Source organism: Pan troglodytes, chromosome 10 (genome assembly GCF_028858775.2).
Source record: "Pan troglodytes isolate AG18354 chromosome 10, NHGRI_mPanTro3-v2.0_pri, whole genome shotgun sequence".
Taxonomy (NCBI): domain Eukaryota; kingdom Metazoa; phylum Chordata; class Mammalia; order Primates; family Hominidae; genus Pan; species Pan troglodytes.
This window is the reverse complement of record NC_072408.2, coordinates 9,990,029-10,009,497: the sequence shown is the minus strand read 5'-3', so window position 1 is coordinate 10,009,497 and position 19,469 is coordinate 9,990,029. Positions and strand designations below refer to the sequence as shown.

Genomic DNA, 19,469 nt, shown 5'->3' with positions numbered 1-19,469 from the left:
TGTTTGTTAGACCTAAAAATGAAAAATAACCTACATTTCCTCAATGTCATGCATGCATCTAATGGAATACTATGTTACACAGCAGGTGAAGTCAATTAACTAGAGCCGGGCATATCGTATGGATGAATCTCACTAACAAAAACTATTCAGCAAAAAAGAGCAGATTGCAGAAGAATAAATACAGTGAGTAGGACAAAACCAACGACATATTGCTTAGAATGCATATGTAAGTATTTGCATAAAGAATATAAAGAAGTCTGGGCCTGATAAACACCAATTTCAGCAGGCGGAAGTGGAAGTGCACAGGGAGCTTCAACAGCTTATTTTTTAAACTGGTGATGAGTGAAGAGTACTGGTTATCTTATTCTTTATAACTTCTGTATATTTGAAATGCAACATTTTTTAAAGAGGCAGGACTTGAGGAGAGTCATATAAAGGAGACTGAGATGCCAGGGACAATTTCTACTTGTGGGAAGATTCAGAGTTGTTCCTGTCATTCCCTGGAACCCAGAATCCAGAGTCAATTAGTTAAAGACTCTGACATCTGCTAGGCGGGAGGCAAGAGACCTAACAAGGTAAGGCTAGGGGGATGAGAGGAGGGAAGGACGCTCTCATGCTGCCCCTCTTTGATCTGAACCCAGTTACTGGCCTGTGCGCCAGCCCTGGGCTGCAGATAATGCCAGGAGAAAACAGCTGGGCAGTCCTGGGAAGCCTGGGAGGGATGCAGAGGAGGGCGGGGGCCACACACGCTGGGAGGTGCACTAAGGATGCTGCCCCCACACAGTGACAAGCGCTTCCTCGCAAACCACCTGGCACGGGCACCCTGACAGTTTACAGCACTGTCTCTCACTCTCCTTCTCTCTCTCTCTCTCACATACACACACGCCCCATCCACTGCCTGCTCTGACCAGGACCCCAGCGTTGGGGACGCGGCCAAGTCAGCCAGCTGTGGGCCCTGCCAACCCTCCCTCTCTTCTAGGACTGGGTTTTTCCAGCTGGAGTCTCACTCCCTCTACAGCAGTCTCGGGAAATTGGAGACTGACGCGGCTGCTCCTGCATGTTATTTATTTTTCCTCTTTCCCTCCCGTGGAGACCCTCCTGTTGGAAAGAGAGCTGCAGCACGGGACGGGACGGAGACAGGCAGGAAGAAGCAGAGAGGACTCGGTGACGCCCCCACCAAGCAGCCCCTGGCCCACTCCTCCAGCAGGGGCCATGAGCACCAAGCAGGAGGCCAGGAGAGATGAGGGAGAAGCCAGGACGAGGGGGCAGGAGGCACAGCTTCGAGACCGAGCCCACCTGAGCCAGCAGCGCCGGCTCAAACAGGCCACCCAGTTCCTGCACAAGGACTCGGCCGACCTGCTCCCGCTGGACAGCCTCAAGAGGCTCGGCACCTCCAAGGACTTGGTGAGGCAACACCCCTCCCCCGCCAGCGTCCCCTGGCCTTTTCCTTCCACTTCCCAGATCCTGAGCAGGAGGCACGACCAGAAAGTGCAGACCCTCAGCTTTCAGGTCCCGCTCCCTTGCTGAGATGGGGAGAGGTCATCCTGCCAACTCAAGGCTCTTCACCGGGGATGTTCCCATGGTTTGGTGGCTCTGAGGGTTCCTATTCTCATTGCTTGGCTTCCCTTTTTCCTCTAATGGCCCCAAACTTGAGGGTGGTGAGGAGCTAGGCTGTCTAGAAGTGGGGGCTTACAGGAACACAGGAACCCTCTAGAGTGGTCACTTACAACCAGGAGGGCCTGGAGGACTGGCCAGTTTAGGGTTGAGACTTCCTGCTTCCCCGGAACCACAGGTCCCCCCCACCAGGTCTGTCTATCCACTTGTCCTTTCTCCTCAGAATCAAAACATCGGGGGTCTCCATCCTTCCCAGGACATCAGGGTTTTGTGTGGCTCTTGCCGGGGGCCCCTGGCCGCCTTGAGTGCTGCTCCCCCCACTCCTGAGTGGAATGGACCTTCCAGGCTCCTCTCCTCCCATCCCATGTCTGCAGCAGCTTTGGCCTCAGAGGAATGGGGCAGGGGAGTAACAGTGAGGATGTGAGTGGGCGGGGGACAACTGCAGATTCAGGCATTCCCCTCTGAGAGGCAGTGCTGACAAGCGGGGCTGCGCAGCCACTTCGCTTGGGATCAGATCCTGGCTCTGCCATTTACTAACTTGTGCAATTGACTTTACGTCTCTGTGCCTCAGTTTCTTCATCTGTTAAATGAGAATCAAATCAATCACAGGATTGTTGGGAGAGTTGTTAGAGCTAATATATTTAAAGCACTTAGAACAGTGCCTAATAGCAGGCACTATCTAAATGCTATTATTATTATTCCCCCAGCTATTACTCCATTTAGTCTGAGAAATATTCCTGGCCTCTGACCCGTGGAAGAGAGGAAATCCTTTGTAGAAAGGCTTGGGAGCACTCGGTTCCGTCCCCTCTCCTAGTCTGAGAAGAGGTACTCAACCAGGCCTGTACTGACAGGTTGGAAGCATGTCTGCAGGCCTGTGCTCCACCAACTGCTTCTCCCCGGGAACCTGAAGGCCAGTGCAGCACCTCGCCTTTCCCTACTTAGCTCCACCTTTCCAGACTCCTCTCAGCCTGGGTTGCCCCCACCAGGACCACAGCCCAGAGGTCTGGCAATTCCCTAGCTCCCAATGAGAAAAGGGATTGCACTGAGACTTAATTCAGGGAATTGCCAGGGGCTTATTCCTACTTGCCGTGGCAGCAAGCATAGCTGAAAAACAGGGATGGAGCAGGGAAGCGGGTTCTTCGGCTCTCAATGGCTAGAACCTACTGGGGACCATCCTACATGTGTTTGGCCCCAGGAGAAGGTGCTCTACTGACACTGCCATCCCGGAGTGGCAGGTCCCGCCTTCTGATGAGAAAGTCCCGGGCTTTTCACCTCTCCCCTCTGCCTAGGATATCCCCAATTGATCCCTAGCAGTTACCTCCTATGGCTTTGGGAGCAAAGGCACAACAGGCAGGGAAGACCCCATCGTCTCCCTCCCTGGGATGGCTGAGGAGCAAACTGCACAACAGCGGGAGGGGCTTGAAGCCTGTGTTCATCGTGGGAAGGTGGAAGATGGGAAGTGCAGAGCCAGTCTCTCCAGCCAGTCCCAGAGCTCGCTGAACTTTTCCCAGCACTGGGTCTCCTGCTGGCAGCCTTGCTGCCAGGAGCAACCCCAAGGGCCTCATTAATCTAAGGGAAGAAAAACAATCCCAGGCTCCCAAGGAGAGAGGGCAGGTGGAGAGGTGCATAGAGCCTGGGGGAAGAGTCAGTCTGCAGCAAGCATTTATTGAGTGCCTACTAGATGCTGAGCCATGCCCTGGGATATAAAAATGAGTGAGGTAGACTCAAGCGCTCTCCAGGCTAATGGGGGAGTAAAATCCATACATAACATTTGTGAGAAGCATGGCAAAGGGAGCTAAGACAAGGGACCCCAGCTTGGCATGTATGGAGAGAGGAGCATGAAGAACTCAGAGAGGGTATCCTGGAGAGGGTATATCCTGCATTATAGGATCACAGAATCTCAAACTTAAGATACAACCTCTCTCTCAAATAAAGTGTGTTAAGCCAGTCATCCAGTCTAGCCTCGAGAAGAGTGAGGAAGAGGAGTTTCAGGAAGAGAGGAGAGAGGAGTGAAGACATGGAGGCAAAAAGCAGCCTGGTATGAGCGGTGCTTCTGGGGCCCATAAACAGAATGGCAGGGAAGGAGGCACGGCCCGGTCATGTGGACTGTGGATCACCTTCAAAAGCTTGAGCTCTATCATGCAAGCAATGCGGGGTAGGGTGGGGGGTCTTTGATGCATTTTAAATAAGAGAATACATGGTTAGTTTCATGTTTTACTTTGGTGCTTCTCAAACTTTAACCTGTACATGAATCACCTGGGGATCTTGTCACAATGAAACATCTGATTCAGTAGGTATGAGAGTGCATTTTTAAGAGGCTTCGAAATGATGTTAAAGTTGCTGATCTGAGGACCACATTTTGGAGTAGCAAGGTTTTTAGCTTCCAGGCTGAAGCTCCAAGCAGATGTATTTGAAAGGTAACAGGTCTGGAGACAGGTTATGAACTTAAGAAGGTGTTCCAAGGATCCGAGAGAGCTGTGGGGAGTCTGGAACACAGGCAGTAACAGAAAGGAAGGATGGAGGCCAAGTGCTGTGGCATAAGCTTTTGGTCCCAGCTGCTCAGGAGGCTGAGGCTAGAGAATGCCTTGAGCCAAGGAATTAGAGTCCAGTCTGGGCAGCATAGCAAGATCCCATCTTGAAAGAAAAGAAAAAGAAAGAAAAGAAAGAAGAGAGAGAAGGAAAGGAGGGACAGATTGATTCTACACAGGAGGCAAAACTTACAGAATTTGGGAAGTGACTGGATGGAATGGGAGGGACAGGTCAAAGATTACTCCCAGCATCCTAGCTCTTAAAGAGTTTTTTTTGTTTGGTTTGTTTTGTTTTTTTGAGACAGAGTCTTGCTCTGTCAACCAGACTGGAGTGCAGTGGTGTGATCTTGGCTCACTGCAACCTCTGCCTTCTAGGTTCAGGTGACCATCACACTTCAGCCTCCCGAGTAGCTGGGACTACAGGCACATGCCAATACATCTAGCTAATTTTTGTATTTTTAGTAGAAATAGGGTTTCACCATGTTGGCCAGGCTGGTCTCGAACTCCTGACCTCAAGTGATCCACCCACCTCGGCCTCCCAAAGTGCTGGGATTACAGATGTGAGCCACCACGCCTGGCCTAGTTCTTGAGTTTCTTACTGTTTTTCATCATACCACCAACCCTGGGATCTGAAGCCCATTGAAGGATGAGGTCAGAGGGGAAGAAAAAAAAAACCCTCCTAGTTAAAAAAAAATGTAAGTTTGAGACAAAACTTCCCCCAAGCATACTAATTCCTGAAATGTCCCTTCGGCTACTAAGTCAGTTTAACGGAGAATGGACCATTCTCCTCTTCCCATTTCTTCACTGCTGAGAAATCTATGGGTGTCCAAGGAAAACGGCATGATTTGATACTGGGGCTTACTCTGCTCTCATTATCTGGGACCCTAGGGTAAACTCCTAGGGCAAGGCTCAGGTCTGGGGGGGTTGGGGGAGCATCCTGGGGTATCTAAGTGGGGTAACTGAGCAGCCTGAATGCCTGGGTTTAGAACTGCCTACCTTCATTGTTTTGTGATGGAGCCAGCAGCCGCGCAGTGTGATCCAAAGACGCCTGGTGGAGGGAAACCCGAATTGGCTTCAGGGGGAGCCTCCCCGGATGCAGGCCCTGATTCATGGCCAGGAGAGCAGGAGGAAGACCAGCAGGACAGAGATTCCAGCTCTTCTGGTCAACTGCAAGGTGAGAGGCCTCCCAGGGACACACTTTCATTAACAACCCTGAATCACTCCACCTGCTCTCCTTTCTGCTCTGCCCTGATGGGAGAGGGAGGGAGGGAGAAAGGGCACCTCTCTCCCTAGCCTGGACCTAACCAGGATCCTCCACCTCCTTCCTCCCTGCCCCAACCCATGTCTCCTTGGTGCAACTCCATCTGTCACCACCATTACTCTGCCCCCCTTCCTTGGTCAAAATACAATACTTAAATTACTCCTCAGTGTGTACTCCTCAGTAAGTACTCCTCAGTGTGCTCTACACAGACAAATGGTGTGTGTGCATGGATAACGTAATTCTGGAAAAAACTCATGTGTTCTAAGGCATTGGCCCTGTAATCTCTGGAACCACTTAACCACTCAGTCACTATTGAACGTTCGCAATAAATTCCCACTGGTCCTCGGCCACCGTCTTTGCTCTGTGCTTCTTCTATGTGGATTGCTCTTCTTGCTCTCCAATCATTCTGGGTCCACATTCTGCAGGCAAAAGCCCAGCTCAGATGTTACCTCCTCCTTGAAACCTTTTCTGATTTCCCCAGTAGGAAGCAGCCTTTCCTCCCTCCCAACCTCTAAGGCATGTTACTGACGTCCTTTTTTAAAAAAAAATTTTTTTTGAGACAGAGTCTTGCTCTGTCACCCAGGCTGGAGTGCAGTGGCATGATCTTGTGTCACTGCAGCCTCTGCCTCCTGGGTTCAAGTGATGCTCCTGCCTCAGCCTCCTAAGTAGCTGGGACTATAGGCCCACACTACCACACTTGGCTAATTTTGTATTTTTAGTAGAGATAGGGTTTCACCAGGTTGGCCAGGCTGGTCTCAAATTCCTGGTGCTGGGATTACAGGCGTGAGCCACTGCGCCGAGCCCTTTTTTTGTTGTTGTTGAGACGGAGTTTCGCTCTTGTTGCCCAGGCTGGAGTGCAATGGTGTGATCTTGGCTCACCGCAACCTCTGCCTCCTAGATTCAAGCAATTCTTCTGCCTCAGCCTCCCGAGTAGCTGGGATTACAGGCAAATGCCACCACGCCTGGCTAATTTTGTATTTTTAGTAGAGATGGGGTTTCTCCAGGTTGGTCAGGCTGGTCTCAAACTCTTGACCTCAGGTGATCCATCCACCTCGGCCTCCAAAGTGCTGGGATTACAGGCGTGAACCACCGCACCCCTCGACTTTTCCAGTCCTTTTGTTTATTTTTTAGAGACAGATTCTTACTCTGTCACCCAGGCTGGAGTGTAGTGGCATGATCAGAGCTCACTGCAGCCTCAACCTCCTGGACTCAAGCAATCCTCCCACCTCAGTCTTCTGAGTAGCTAAAATTACAAGTGTGTGCCACCACAGCTGGCTAATTCTTTTTTTGTATTTTTAGACTACCACGTTGGTCAGGCTGGTCCTGAACTCCTGGCCTCAAGCGATCCTTCCACCTTGGCCTCCCAAAGTGCTTGGATTATAGATAGGTGTGAGCCACAGGGCCAGGGCATTCACATCCTTTTATAGACCATAAAACTTTCTGCCATATAGTAGAGTTATATTATACTTCCTTTAGACTCCTAAAGAATAGCATTCATTGATGTACCTTCCGGTAACATATCTTATAGTAGATACTCAATGAATGTTTGGAATGAGAAAACGATGTGTGTGTATATCCAAGTGTATATCAAAATGTCTGTCTATGTCACAAAGTAGGTGAAGTTGTCTTCCTTTGTTTCCAATAGCGAACTTCTTGGTTACCCATATCTGAGTTTCCTAACAGGGATTCCAGTCTTCTCATCCTTTCTCTATTCCTAACCTGGAGTTTTCGAACCAGGAGGCCATCAAACTCTCAAGGATTCCTCTAAACAAACAGATCACCGTTTCTCCATTTCTGGCAGATCTTCCCCAAACTTATGAACCCATCACATATAACCACTTTTTTTTTTTCCATTTTATTTTTTGTAGAGACAGAGTCTTGCTATGTTGCCTAGGCTGGTCTTGAACTCCTGGCTTCAAGTGATCCTCTTGCCTCCAAAGTGCTAGAACTACAAGCATGAGCCACCGCACCTGGTCCACTTCCTTTTTTGATTTATTTATCTGGGAGTTCTGCCCCTATTGTATGAGTCTCATAAAAGCCAGTTTTTTTGTTTGTTTTGAGACAGAGTTTTGCTCTTGTTGCCCAGGCTGGAGTGTAATGGCGCGATCTTGGCTCACCACAACCTCCGCCTCCCGGGTTCAAGCGATTCTCCTGCCTCAGCTTCCCGAGTAGCTGGGATTACAGGCATGCGCCACCACACCCAGCTAATTTTGTATTTTTAGTAGAGACAGGGTTTCTACTAAACCCTGGTCAGGCTGGTCTTGAACTCCCGACCTCAGGTGATCCACCCGCCTCGGCCTTCCAAAGTGCTGGGATTACAGGCGTGAGCCACCGCACCTGGCCCCGATAAAAGCCAGTTTTAAAGACAGTTCATTTTCTCCACTCATTTCTAGGAGGGAATCATCAATGGGCTGGGAAACTGAAGGATCCAATTCCAACCCATTCCCCTAGGGACTCACTGATTCACCACGATTCCTCTTTCTTAGTGCCAGGACCAGCTGCTTAGAGTGGCCGTTGACACAGGCACCCAATACAATCGGATCTCTGCTGGATGTCTCAGCCGCCTGGGGTAAGAATGTGGCCCAAACAAGCAAGTGGGGGACACGGTTTCTTTTTGGGGTGATGAAAATATTCTCAAATTAGATAGTGACGACAGTTGCATATTTTATCTCAATAAAGCTGTTATTTAACAAAAGAGTGGCTAGAAGACTCTGGCAGAGAAGGCAAGGATTTAGACCCCACGTGAGGTCAGGGGTTGGAGGTGAACCCATAGTAGAGAGGGACACCTGCTGATTAATGGGGTGGAACCCTCTAGGGGCTGTGGTAGCCATAACCCTTGCTTCCCAACCACAGGTTAGAGAAAAGGGTCCTAAAAGCCTCAGCTGGGGACCTGTCCCCTGGGCCCCCAACCCAGGTGGAGCAGTTGGAGCTACAGCTGGGGCAGGAGACTGTGGTGTGCTCGGCACAGGTGGTGGGTAAGTCCCCCCTTCTGCAACAGCCCTGGTGCTCACCTCACCTTTCTCTTCGGGGTGGGGCAAAGGCCGAGACTTTCAGTCCCTGCAGCACGAGGAGTTCCCAGAGATGTTCTGACTATCCCCCATCTCTGTGCCAGTGTCCTCGGATCTGGGGATGGGGTGGGCAGAGAAGGAGCAACGGCTAAGAGGAGGGCAGCAGTGACCACCGGGAACCCTCAGCCTCTTCTGTTTTCAAATTGTTCCTATAGATGCTGAGAGTCCTGAATTCTGCCTGGGCCTGCAGACTCTGCTTTCTCTCAAGGTAAGGCACCCACTCAGGGCCTGATCCAAAGCACTGGGAAAAAGCAGTAGAAGGCACAGGTGTGGAACCTGGACCAGGTTCTGATGAGAGTGACTTAGAGATTGGCAACTGTCCCTTTGCTTCCTTAGAGGTTCCTTACTTACCACCAAGTGAAAAATCAAGAGAACTGGGTCACCCCCTTCAACAGGAGTCTAGGGAAATGGGGATGAGGGAAGAGCAAAAGGCAGGTGGAAGCTGTGGGAAGTGGGAGGGGGAAATAAAGGAGCGGCCGGGAGGCAGGTGGCGGGTTGAGGTGACCTGGCATGACTGCTCTACACCCCGCAGTGCTGCATCGACCTGGAGCACGGAGTGCTGCGGCTGAAAGCCCCGTTCCCAGAGCTACCCTTCCTGCCTTTGTACCAAGAGCCTGGCCAGTGACTGCTGTCTCAGTCCCCAGAGGGAAAGACCTTGCCTTAGAAGAAGAGGCGTGTGGGGAACGGGGGCTCTTGAAGCCAGGTAGCTGGGGACTACGGTGTCTGCCCTTTCAATCACCTCCCCGACCCCTGCTGTCCCATTTTCCCCAGCTGGCCGCATTCCTCTCTGCTTCTCAGCAGCCGTCCTACTCCCCAGGACGAGTTTTCACTAGAGGGCCCACAATGCCAGGATTCTGATTCATCTTCCTCCCAAGAAAAGCAAAGCCAAATCAGGACCACAGATAGGAACCTAAGCACAATGGGGTGCCTGCTTGGGCTGGGTCGAAGGCTCTGCTGACCGCTGTCCTTGTCCATCACCCAATACCACCCCAAACACAACTCAACTTCCCACACCACCATGTCTCTCACTACACCTTCTGGGCCTCATTATCTCCCACAACTAGACTGCCATGCCTCACCAACCTATGTCCCTGGACCTCCTGGTGTCTGCCTCTCGGAGTCTGTGCACATCTGCTCACAGTTGAGTGGGGGAAAAAACAGCCAGAATTCAATACAACAAAGAGCGGGAGTTAGTATAGGAATGTCCATCTCATAAGGCTGAGAGCTATTTTTTCCTGTGGCTGCAAATGTCTGAAGCCAGTTATTGTTTGATTACCCTGTGCAAAACCTTGGACATACTTCTGCTATTAACGCTATAGGTATTTATCCGTTTCCACTGGCTTTTTGTACCCACCGAGCCCCTGAGCCTTGCATGTGTGTGTGGAAAAGCCTTGTAGAGAACTGCTCCTGTGAGGCAGACAGGACAGTGAGGTTGTCACCACTCAGACTTCACCTATTCAGCATTCTTTCTGATTTCTAGAACTATCCACCTCATTAGGCCTTCTTCCTATCCCCATCTCTGGTCTCTTGAGCTTAAGCTTGCGTTGTCCTGGAATCAGTGGCTTTCTAACCCCCTGCCAGGCTTTGCCAAAGCAAAAAGACAGAGGCTTTTTTTTTTTTTTTTTAAATTTGGGGTCTGTCAGGAGACAGAGGCTTTTTTGAATTCACTGTGAAGAGAAGAACCCGAACCTTAAGACACCAGACCCCTGAGAGTCTTTCTGGCTGGTTTGAGTCTCTCAAATCATGGATTAGGAGTAAAGAAAGAGGCCAGGCGCAATGGCTCATGCCTGTAATCCCAGCACTTTGGGAGGCTGAGGTGCCAGGACCTTTGAGGTCAGGAGTTTGAGACCAGCCTGGGTAATATGGCAAAACCCCATCTCTACTAAAAAATACAAAAATTAGCCAGGTATGGTGGTGAACACCTGTAATCCCAGCTACTTGGAAGGCTGAGGCATAAGAGTTGCTTGAACCTGGGAGATGGGGGTTGTAGTGAGCCAAGTTCGTGCCATCGGACTCCAGCCTGGGTGAAGGAGTGAGACTCTGTCTCCAAAAACAAACAAAAAAGGAGCAGAGAAAGACAGTGGTACAGCTAACCTGAACAAGGGAACTGGGACCGTTGGGCTGAAACAGTCTTGAGCCTGGGGTTGACTGGGTTAGAGAAGAACCGGGATGCAAGGAGCTGCCTGTGACACCTGGCCTGCCCTTTCTCAGCTGCCTCTCCTGCCCTTTCTCAGCTGCCTCCCCTGCCCTCAGAAGGAAAGGAGAGGGCTCACTTATCACGTGTGCCATAGCACCTGGTCTCAAAATCCTAAAAGCTTTCCTCGCCCTCACTGCCTTGCTCCACAAGGTCCGCTTTCCTGGGTCTTGTGCTGTGCCTTTCCTTGTCTGCCTCCTGCTGCTTCTGTAACTGCAGACCCCAGGCCCAATGGCAAGCCCTTGGCTCAGCTGCTTCTCCATTGGAATAAACTCTTGTTTCTCTATGTCGATGTTCTTCTCTGGTCTTCCTCCCTGCCTATCAAGAGCTGAATGATAACTGCCCGTTGTCCCTTACAGAAAGGAAATGTAAATGTGGGCCCTTGCCCAGGCTGACCCATCTGACTAGGGTCAGTATAATTGAGAGGAATTTGAAAGCAATGGCTTTCAAACTCCTCTGACCACAGCTTACCACAGCAGGAATACATTTTACATGGCACTCAGTACACACATGCACATATGACTAACAAAACAATACTTACCTACACTGTGAGCAACGTACTCTGCTATTTTCTATTTTACTTTATTCTATTCTCCCTATTTAAAAAATGCTGGCCATAATCCACCAAAGGACTGCAACCACAGTTTGAAAAACACCGATTTAGAGCATAGAGAATCAAGAACAGACGGCACACAAATGACCCAAGATATAATTCTGATTGTGGTCTGGATCATAAACCCGCATCACATTTTAAATGTCTATTGTCTTGGAGAAAATAAGCTGTTTTATGGGGGAATGGGTGGGTGGAAAAATGGGAGCAGGGCTTCTGAAGCTGACTAATACCTGAAGAATACGGCAACGTGAGAAAGCACTGACCCGGCTGCTTTGGTAAATGGAAGAAAATCATCTCAGGGTTGCTAGGAACATGGGTAAGACCAGACTGTAGAAAGATCCCTCAAAACAAAACAGTTTGCCATTCCTTTAACAATTACTAACGTCAAGAACTTGGAATTGTGCCACGGAAGACAGAGCTTAAGATGGGGTGGAGCCCTTACCTCCACTGCTCCCTTGGGCCTAAAGCCTGGTTTCCTTATGGGTGTTGGGGCCACACAAACAAGTCTCTGTTTTCAACACAGTGACAGTGGGGAGTGGGTCATGTCCCAGACGATTTGGAACAAGGCCAGGGTCCTATGACCCTGCTGGCGTGATGGGTGAGGTCCATAAGGAAATGGCCAGAGGGTCAACTTGTCTCTTCTTTCACTGAAAAGACTGCGAGGTCTATAGTTCACGGTCACCCTAGGGCTGCTGCCATCTTTCATGCCCAGAGTCAAATCCTGCATTTCTGTAATGCATATTCCCTATCCTGCCAATACCACAGATACCTTTAGGGGGTAGGGTGGGGGTTCAGAAGAATCCTTCACCAGCTATGAGGCAAGTACAGCTAGGTGGGATCCTGGAGGCTTGAGGGAGCACACTGTGGTGGCTGGTCTGGATGGTAGAGCGTTTGGTGAAGCAGGGCACGAGTCACAGGGAGGTCGTCAGGATCTGAGAGCCAAGAAGGGGTGGGTAAGAGGCTGTGGGTCTCCTGGGCACCCGGGCCACTGGCTTTTCTGGGACTCACCCACGCCCAGCTCCTGCAGCAGGCTGTGGTACTCCGGCTTGGTCTCCAGCAGTTTCACCAGATTGGTAGACTCCATCCGCTCCAGCTGCACCTCCCAGTACACATAGATCTTCTGGTTGAAAGTGACATATACGAGGCAGGGGCTGTTGCGGCCCTCTTTGCAGGCGTACAGGCCTGGAAGATGTTGGCAGGGAGACAAAGGTCAGGAAGTTTCAGTGCCGACGGTGGGGGGCAGACAGCAAGACACAGACCTCCGAGTCAGCACTTTCCATCCTCCCACTGATGTCAGGAAAAAAATTAAAGGCTATTTCTTCTCTGTTGGGAACTCAGTAAAACAAGTAAGATGGGAAAAGACCTGGCTCACTTCAGATGTAGAAAAACCATAGTAACAAAACCCGGGCAGAATAGCATCCAAAAAGGTGCTATTTGTTGCTTTTCCCATCTTAGTGATATCCCTGGAGTGATGAGGGACGGCCTTGCTCGCCCAAGGGCGAGACTAGCAAAACACGATCAGAAAGTAAAGCTTCTCTTAGGTGCCAATCCCTCCTTCCAAATGCATCCCCCAGTCACCCAGAGAGTGAGTGCTGCCTCCCAAGGCCCCTGATTTGGAACTACTGAAAATGATCTAGGAGAACTTTCTTCACAGAGACCTGGCATGCTGAGGTGGAAAAGAACTTCCTGATGTCTTCACACACCCCAGACAGATGACAGAAACTCATTCCATTCTTTAAAATATTCGGGGTGGAGATGTTACTGTCTTTTATTTCTTCTTATTTAAAATTGTCAAGATGGCAATGTAGTGACCACCCCTCACCCCCAAACAAAAGAGCTGAAGAACTCACTGGTGAATGAAGACTTACATCAGGGGATACGTCAGAAAGGGAAGTGAGGGACAAACACTTCCCTGGCATGCCTAACACGCCTATCTAACTTAAGTGTGGTTAGAAAGGGGCCATGGGGGCGGGGGTCACCTGCACAGAAGGCACGGATATTTTCATCCACTTGGAAGCGGACGACGGTGCGGTTGTGATCAATGATATATGTCTGTCCATCCCAGGCGCAAGCAACTACCTCCTCATGCCCGTTGCCCTGAAAAAGGACAGAGACAAGGAACATAAAGGAGCTGTGGACTGGATTCTGGATGACAAACAGCGAGCTGGGGAGGAATTTCACCCATGGGTTCGGCAGTAAACGCAACTGTCAAATGAGCCACCTCACATAATGCTCATAGCCACCCTAGGAAGTAGGCAATTTCATACTGAGGAAACCCCAGCTCATAGAAATAGAGTCACTCACCCAAGGCCACTCAGCTAGGAGGCAGCAGAATCAGGATTCAAACCCAGGTCTGCCTCTTCTCCTAAACCAACAAGCATGCCTGATGGCAATATAAAGTATAGCCCCTACCTGCTGATTCAGGGGCCACAGTGATATTAAATAGAGATTCATATATGGACAAGAAAAACCTACAAAATATGCCTCTGGAGTTGGGATGAATAACACACTTCCAGGCTCTTACAGTAACTTTTCTTTGGGGCTACTACTTCTGCTGAAGTTATGGAAATGACAGACTTCTAACAGCACAGTATAGCATTAAATATGGTAGAGTAAGAGGAAACAAACTTGCTTCAGATGGATTTAGACCTATCTAAAGAGACTTAAGGCCAGGCACAGTAGCTCATGCCTGTAATTCCAACACTTTGGGAGGCTAAGACGAGAGGATTGCTTGAGCCCAGGAGTTTGAAACCATATATAGTGAGATCTCATCTTTACAAAAAGTTTAGGAAAGTTAGCCCAGTGTGGTGGCACACGCCTGCAGTCCCAGCTTCTCAGGAGGCTGAGGTGACAGAATGGCTTCAGTCTAGCAGAAAAGGTTGCAGCAAACCAAGATCATGCCACTGCACTCCAGCCTAGGTGGTAGGGGGAGACCCTGTCTCAAAAAAAAAAAAAAAAAAAGGAAAAAAAAAAAAAAGAGACAGAGACTAAAGATAAAGGTTGGGAGTTTCCTGGGATGTGAGAATAGCCTGATTATTCCAAATCTCATCTCTCCATGTGGAAAATGCAGGAATGCTCTGCTCTGCCAGGTTTTCCACTCACGGTGACATCCAATTTCTCCAGGGCAAAGAGCTGGTGATCCACCTGCACTGACCACAGCAGCTTGTCTGCTTCTTCCATTTCTTCCATGAGCTTCAGTGTCCCTGCCGGGGGAGAGGCAGGCTGAGTGTGGGTGGGATAGGCCCCGAGCAGACCATACAGGCATACAGCCCCCATACCCCATCCTAGCATTGCTCACCATCCAGGGTGCACAGGGCAAAGAGGCCAGAGCCACTACTCTCAGTGCCGTGGCCTGTGAGGACCAGAGGAAGAAAATGTAAAGGGCAGGGCAAGGTCAGAGCCTACGGGGAGAGGGGTGTTCTGCAGCAGCACGGGAAGGACAGGGCTCGAAATGAGGGGAAAGCTATGGATTTCCACTTCTCCAGAACTGACGGCTACCCCTCATCTCCCTCCCTCACACCCACCACACTTTCACCTTGTTTGATGTTGCCAATTAGGTGAGTGGAGACATTCTTGTTGTGGATACGGCCAGATGTCTGGTGCAGCACCACGTCTCGGGCAGCTGGGGTCTCCCTGTGCACAGCAGGGTGGATGGATCAAGCGGGAGACCAAGTGAGCTGAGTTCTCCAGCCCTTTGTAACCCCTATCCCTGCAAGAGCTTCTGGGATTTGAATCAGCTTAGAAACCTACCACTGACCCTATCTGGCCCATGTGGCAAACAGAAAAGACAGGGATGGGGCTGCCAGGTTGGAATCTCAGGACCTCTTTCAGGTGCTACAAAGTTAGAGCCCAGGATTCCCTTGGTCTTAAAGTAATCTTCCCCAGTGGGGCAAAGGTGCTTGGGCTGGGACCTAGGTGAGGCAGCTCTGCCAACTGCAGACCCATTTTACTACCATGTGGCATCTGGGAGCCCATCCTGCTTCCATGCACCCCCACACCATCCACTGGCCTGTACCCCCTTACCTACTGCCATCCGTGGGCCCTTCAGAGGCAGGAGGGGATCCAGTGTCCTTTTTCCAGGTACACAGTAGAATTGCATACGCACAGCCTGGCTGAGACACCATCAGTTCAGGAAGACCCAGTGGCCCCAGAGTCACTGAGAGGCTGTCCACCTGCACCAGGGAATGGGATTAAAGGGAGACGGAGAGAGAAGGAAGTGGGTCCCTGCAGAGAACAGCAGGGGGCAGTGGGTGTGGGGGGCTGGCAGGGGCGGGGGCAGGGCAGCAGTCCTGGGAACAGCCCTCTGGGCTTCAAGGGTAGCAGCAGGAGGAAGGATTTCGAGTTTCCAGGGCTCCTGCCTGGCACCGTCCTCTCCACACAGACCACATGCTTTCCCCTGTGCATGTCCCAGCTGGGGTCTAGGTCCTGATGCGGCCACTCCACACCGACCTTCAGACTCCTCATTCTTAGCCCAACATCCCTTCTCTTTGCCTGTTACTAGCAATTTCCCCTAAGCCCCTGATTTGCAATGGTCTTTGGGTCTCTCTTGACAAGGTGACTTTTCACTTCTCCCCACCCTGGCCCTGCCCCATGACTGCTCTCCCACTGCCTCCTCCAGGAGACCTTCCTCCCAGCTCCCTGGGGCCTGGTTCCCCAGAGTCAGCTTCTTACCTGACCCTCCAGCATCCATTTCTTGAGGGACACCAACTGCCCTGTCAGATGTTCAGGACCCTCACCTAGCTCCTCCCAGCGGAAAGCTCGCACCACACGGTCTGTGTAGCCCACCACCAGCTCACGACACCCATCTCCATCTGTGGGCATGAAAGACAAGATGGGCTCTGGAGTCCCACGAGCAGCCCCCGCTCCTCTGCTAACAGTGGCACCTTCCAGCCAGTGCGGCTTCACGCCCGATCTGCGGTGCTACTCACTTCACCCTCAGTCTGCCCCCGCCCCTGCCTGTGTTTGCGGCATCTTGCCCGTCCATTTGGTCCATCTGTTCCGCAGCTCCTATCCGCTCTCTGCCTTCATATTACTTCTCAAACATGCAACTCAAAGTGTCCCAATTCATCCCACGTATCTCCCACCACCTACAAGCCCCCTATCTGGATGGTTCCCTTGCTCGCCACTTTTTTTTTTTTTTTTTCACCAAATGTTACCTTCTCAGTGAGGATTTCCCTAACAACTCCATTTAAAATTGCTACCTCTACCTCGACACTCTAGCTCTTTCTGTGAATTATTTTCTCCATTGCACTTACTATTTTTTTTTTTTTTTTGAGACAGAGTCTTTGTCACCCAGGCTGGAGTGCAGTGGCACAATCTTGGCTCACTGCAACCTCCACCTTCCGGGCTCAAGCAATTCTCCTGCCTCAGCCTCTAGAGTAGCTGGGATTACAGGCATATGCCACCACGCTCAGCTCATTTTTTTTTTTTTTTTTGAGACGGAGTCTCGCTCTGTCGCCTAGGCTGGAGTGCAGTGGCGCGATCTCGGCTTACTGCAAGCTCTGCCTCCTGGGTTCATGCCATTCTCCTGCCTCAGCCTCCCGAGGAGCTGGGACTACAGGTGCCCACCACCACGCCCGGCTAATTTTTTTTTTTTGTATTTTTAGTAGAGACGGGGTTTCACTGTGTTAGCCAGGATGGTCTCAGTCTCCTGACCTTGTGGTCTGCCCTCCTCGGCCTCCTAAAGTGCTGGGATTACAGGCGTGAGCCACCGTGCCCAGCCCAATTTTTGTATTTTTACTGGAGATGGGGTTTCACCATGTTGGTCAGGCTGGTCTTGAACACCTGAGCTTAAGGGATCCGCCTGCCTTAGCCTCTCAAAGTGCTGGGATTACAGGCGTGAACCACCGTGGTCGGCTGCACTTATTTTCTTTTTTTTTTTTTTGGAGACGGAGTCTGTTGCCTAGGCTAGAATGCAGTGGCATGATCCTGGGTCACTGCAACATCCGTCTCCCGGGTTCAAGCGATTCTCTTTCCTCAGTCTTCTGAGTAGCTGGGATAACAGGCGCCTGCCACCATGCCTGGCTACTTTTTGTATTTTTAGTAGGGACAGAGTTTCACCGTGTTGGCCAGGCTGGTCTCAAACTCCTGAACTCAAGTGATCTGCCTGCCTTGGCCTCCCAAAGTCCTGGGATTATAGGGATGAGCCATCGCGTCCAGCCGTGTACTTACTACCTTCTAATATACTACTTAATTATCTTACAAAATGTATAGTGTTTCTTTTCTTTTCCTTTTTTAAATAGAGACAGGGTCCCACGCTGGAGTGGAGTGCAGTGGTGAGATCATAGCTCACTACAGCCTGGAACTCCTGGCCTCAAGTGATCCTCCCATCTCAGCCTCCCAAAGCGTTGGTGTCACAGGCGAGAGGCAGCACACCTAGCCTATATTGTTTCTTTTCTGTCTCTTCATAATAAGGCCCAGGAGGGCAGCAATTTTTGTCTATTTATTCACTACGGCAATTCCAGTGCCTTGAGTGATGCCTGGCTTATCATGGGAGCTCAGCACATAACAAATGCATACATGAATACGGATTCTCCCTCTCACCCCAATCCCTTGGGATCTGCTCTAGTATCCACTGACTCCTACTCTCCTGGCTGCCTGCAAAGGTAGGCATGCCCACCGATGTCGCTGATCAGCATGACCTTGGTGTTGGCGGGGATGTGCTGCTTGAAGACTGGACGCTGCTCCTCTCCGATTAGTGTCTCGTGGTGCCCAGAAGCATCCAACACCTTGGCAGGTGTCAGGTCAAACAAATGAAACCAGCCTTCAGCACTCACTGCCACCAACAGGTTCTAGGACAAACAGAGGTATAGTAGAGATGGACTGGGGAGGGAGTTTTGGAAACAAGCCTGATAATCGGATCACAGAGGTCAGAGCTGAAGCCGTTAACCTTCAACTGATTTCCACTGTGAGCTAAGAGTCAAGGAAGGTCCCCTATAGTTCTTACCTTTCCTTTATTACATACGTCTCCAACCCCAACGCAAGTCAGCTGTAAGAGAGAAAGGGAGGCTCAGGGAGACGCTAAGGGAGACCAGTACTCCCTGATCTCTGTGAAGCAGGAGGAGCGGGCAGGTTTTCGAATCACCATCGCTCACTGAAGACTTTCGCCATATGAACCATGGTGATGGTCTTTATTAACGGCGTTACTGTGCTGTAGGTTTGGTTTACCCAGACAGCAACATGAAGACCTGAGGCGGTTAAGACAACCTGCACTTAAAATAAAATAGAAACTCTGTATTTAATAGAGCTAGGCTATCACATTTCTAGACTTATTCAAATTATTGCCCCCATTTTTGACTATACTTTAAGATTAGGCAACCTTAGGCAACTTCCATAAAGTGTCAAGGAGTACTCCACGACACAAAAACACCCCAGCCCACGCACGCGTGTGTGAGGACAGATGGGAGCACTAGCTGGGGGCTGCCCTCCCTGAATCAAATTGGCTGCAAGTCAGTGGCTGGGCTCAGTAGCTAGGGAGTCAGGACACATGGGTGAGCACCTGTGTGGGGCTCACCCTAGGCGGTCCCCGGACAGAAGGGATCCCTTCCCCCCTCCAGGCCCAGGGAAGTGAATACTGACCATTCCCTGGCAGGAACAGGTGAGCCATGGCCGACTGTCATCATTTTTATACACAGACACCTTCCCGCTGGTGTCTCCCACCACCAGTTCATTTAACTTCAAATGGAGAGAGAAGAAAGCGTTAGGATGGGACTCTGCTGAACCTCTTCAAGCTCTTCTCTACTTAGCCTAGCCAAGGGTAATCACGAGACCTCAACTTGTATCTTCATCTACTTTATTAAAAGTCTGGCCAGGCGCAATGACTCACACTTGTAATCCCACTACTTTGGGCGGTGGAGGTGGGTGGATCACTTGAGACCAAGAGTTAGAGACCAGCCTGGGCAACATGGCAAGATCCCATTTCTACAAAAAAATTTAAAAATTTGCCAGGTGAGGCCAGGTGCAGTGGCTCATGCCTATAATCCCAGCACTTTGGGAGGTGGAGGCGGGTGGATTGGTTGAGCTCAGGAATTCGAGACCAGCCTAGCCAACATGGTGAAACCTTGTCTCTACAAAAAATATAAAAATTACCCAGGCATGGTGGTGCATGCCTGTGGTCCCAACTACTCGGGAGGCCGAGGCAGGAGAATTGCTTGAGCCTGGGAGGTAGAGGTTGCAGTGAGTGAGCAAGACT

General features: G+C 50.6%; 2 protein-coding genes across 13 annotated transcripts in view; one reads left to right on the top strand and one right to left on the bottom strand.

Annotated features, from left to right (window-relative positions):
• ITFG2 (integrin alpha FG-GAP repeat containing 2) overlaps positions 1–19,469 on the bottom strand; it is a 47,141-nt gene that overhangs the window by 23,583 nt on the left and 4,089 nt on the right. The window contains exons 2-15 of one of the 12 annotated variants that reach the window (XR_010147727.1): positions 18,857–18,952; positions 18,225–18,266; positions 17,898–18,069; positions 15,950–16,089; positions 15,302–15,450; positions 14,814–14,911; positions 14,577–14,630; positions 14,381–14,481; positions 13,258–13,375; positions 12,287–12,460; positions 12,048–12,210; positions 8,420–8,526; positions 5,139–5,325; positions 3,815–4,100 (exon numbers count right to left, since the gene is read on the bottom strand). Coding sequence is in view for 10 of the 12 variants with exons in the window: in XM_016922558.4 (XP_016778047.1) it covers positions 3,867–4,100; positions 5,139–5,190; positions 8,415–8,526; positions 12,287–12,460; positions 13,258–13,375; positions 14,381–14,481; positions 14,577–14,630; positions 14,814–14,911; positions 15,302–15,450; positions 15,950–16,089; positions 17,898–18,069; positions 18,225–18,266; positions 18,857–18,952 (1,542 nt within the window). In the remaining 2 variants the exon portion in view is untranslated. 12 annotated transcript variants of the gene reach the window in all.
• Positions 967–10,951, top strand: NRIP2 (nuclear receptor interacting protein 2). Its single transcript, XM_522318.9, is given in 7 exon segments — positions 967–1,123; positions 1,126–1,404; positions 5,164–5,316; positions 7,890–7,972; positions 8,257–8,378; positions 8,627–8,679; positions 9,004–10,951. Coding segments are annotated over 7 exon segments (849 nt in total). The 5' UTR covers positions 967–1,057; the 3' UTR covers positions 9,097–10,951.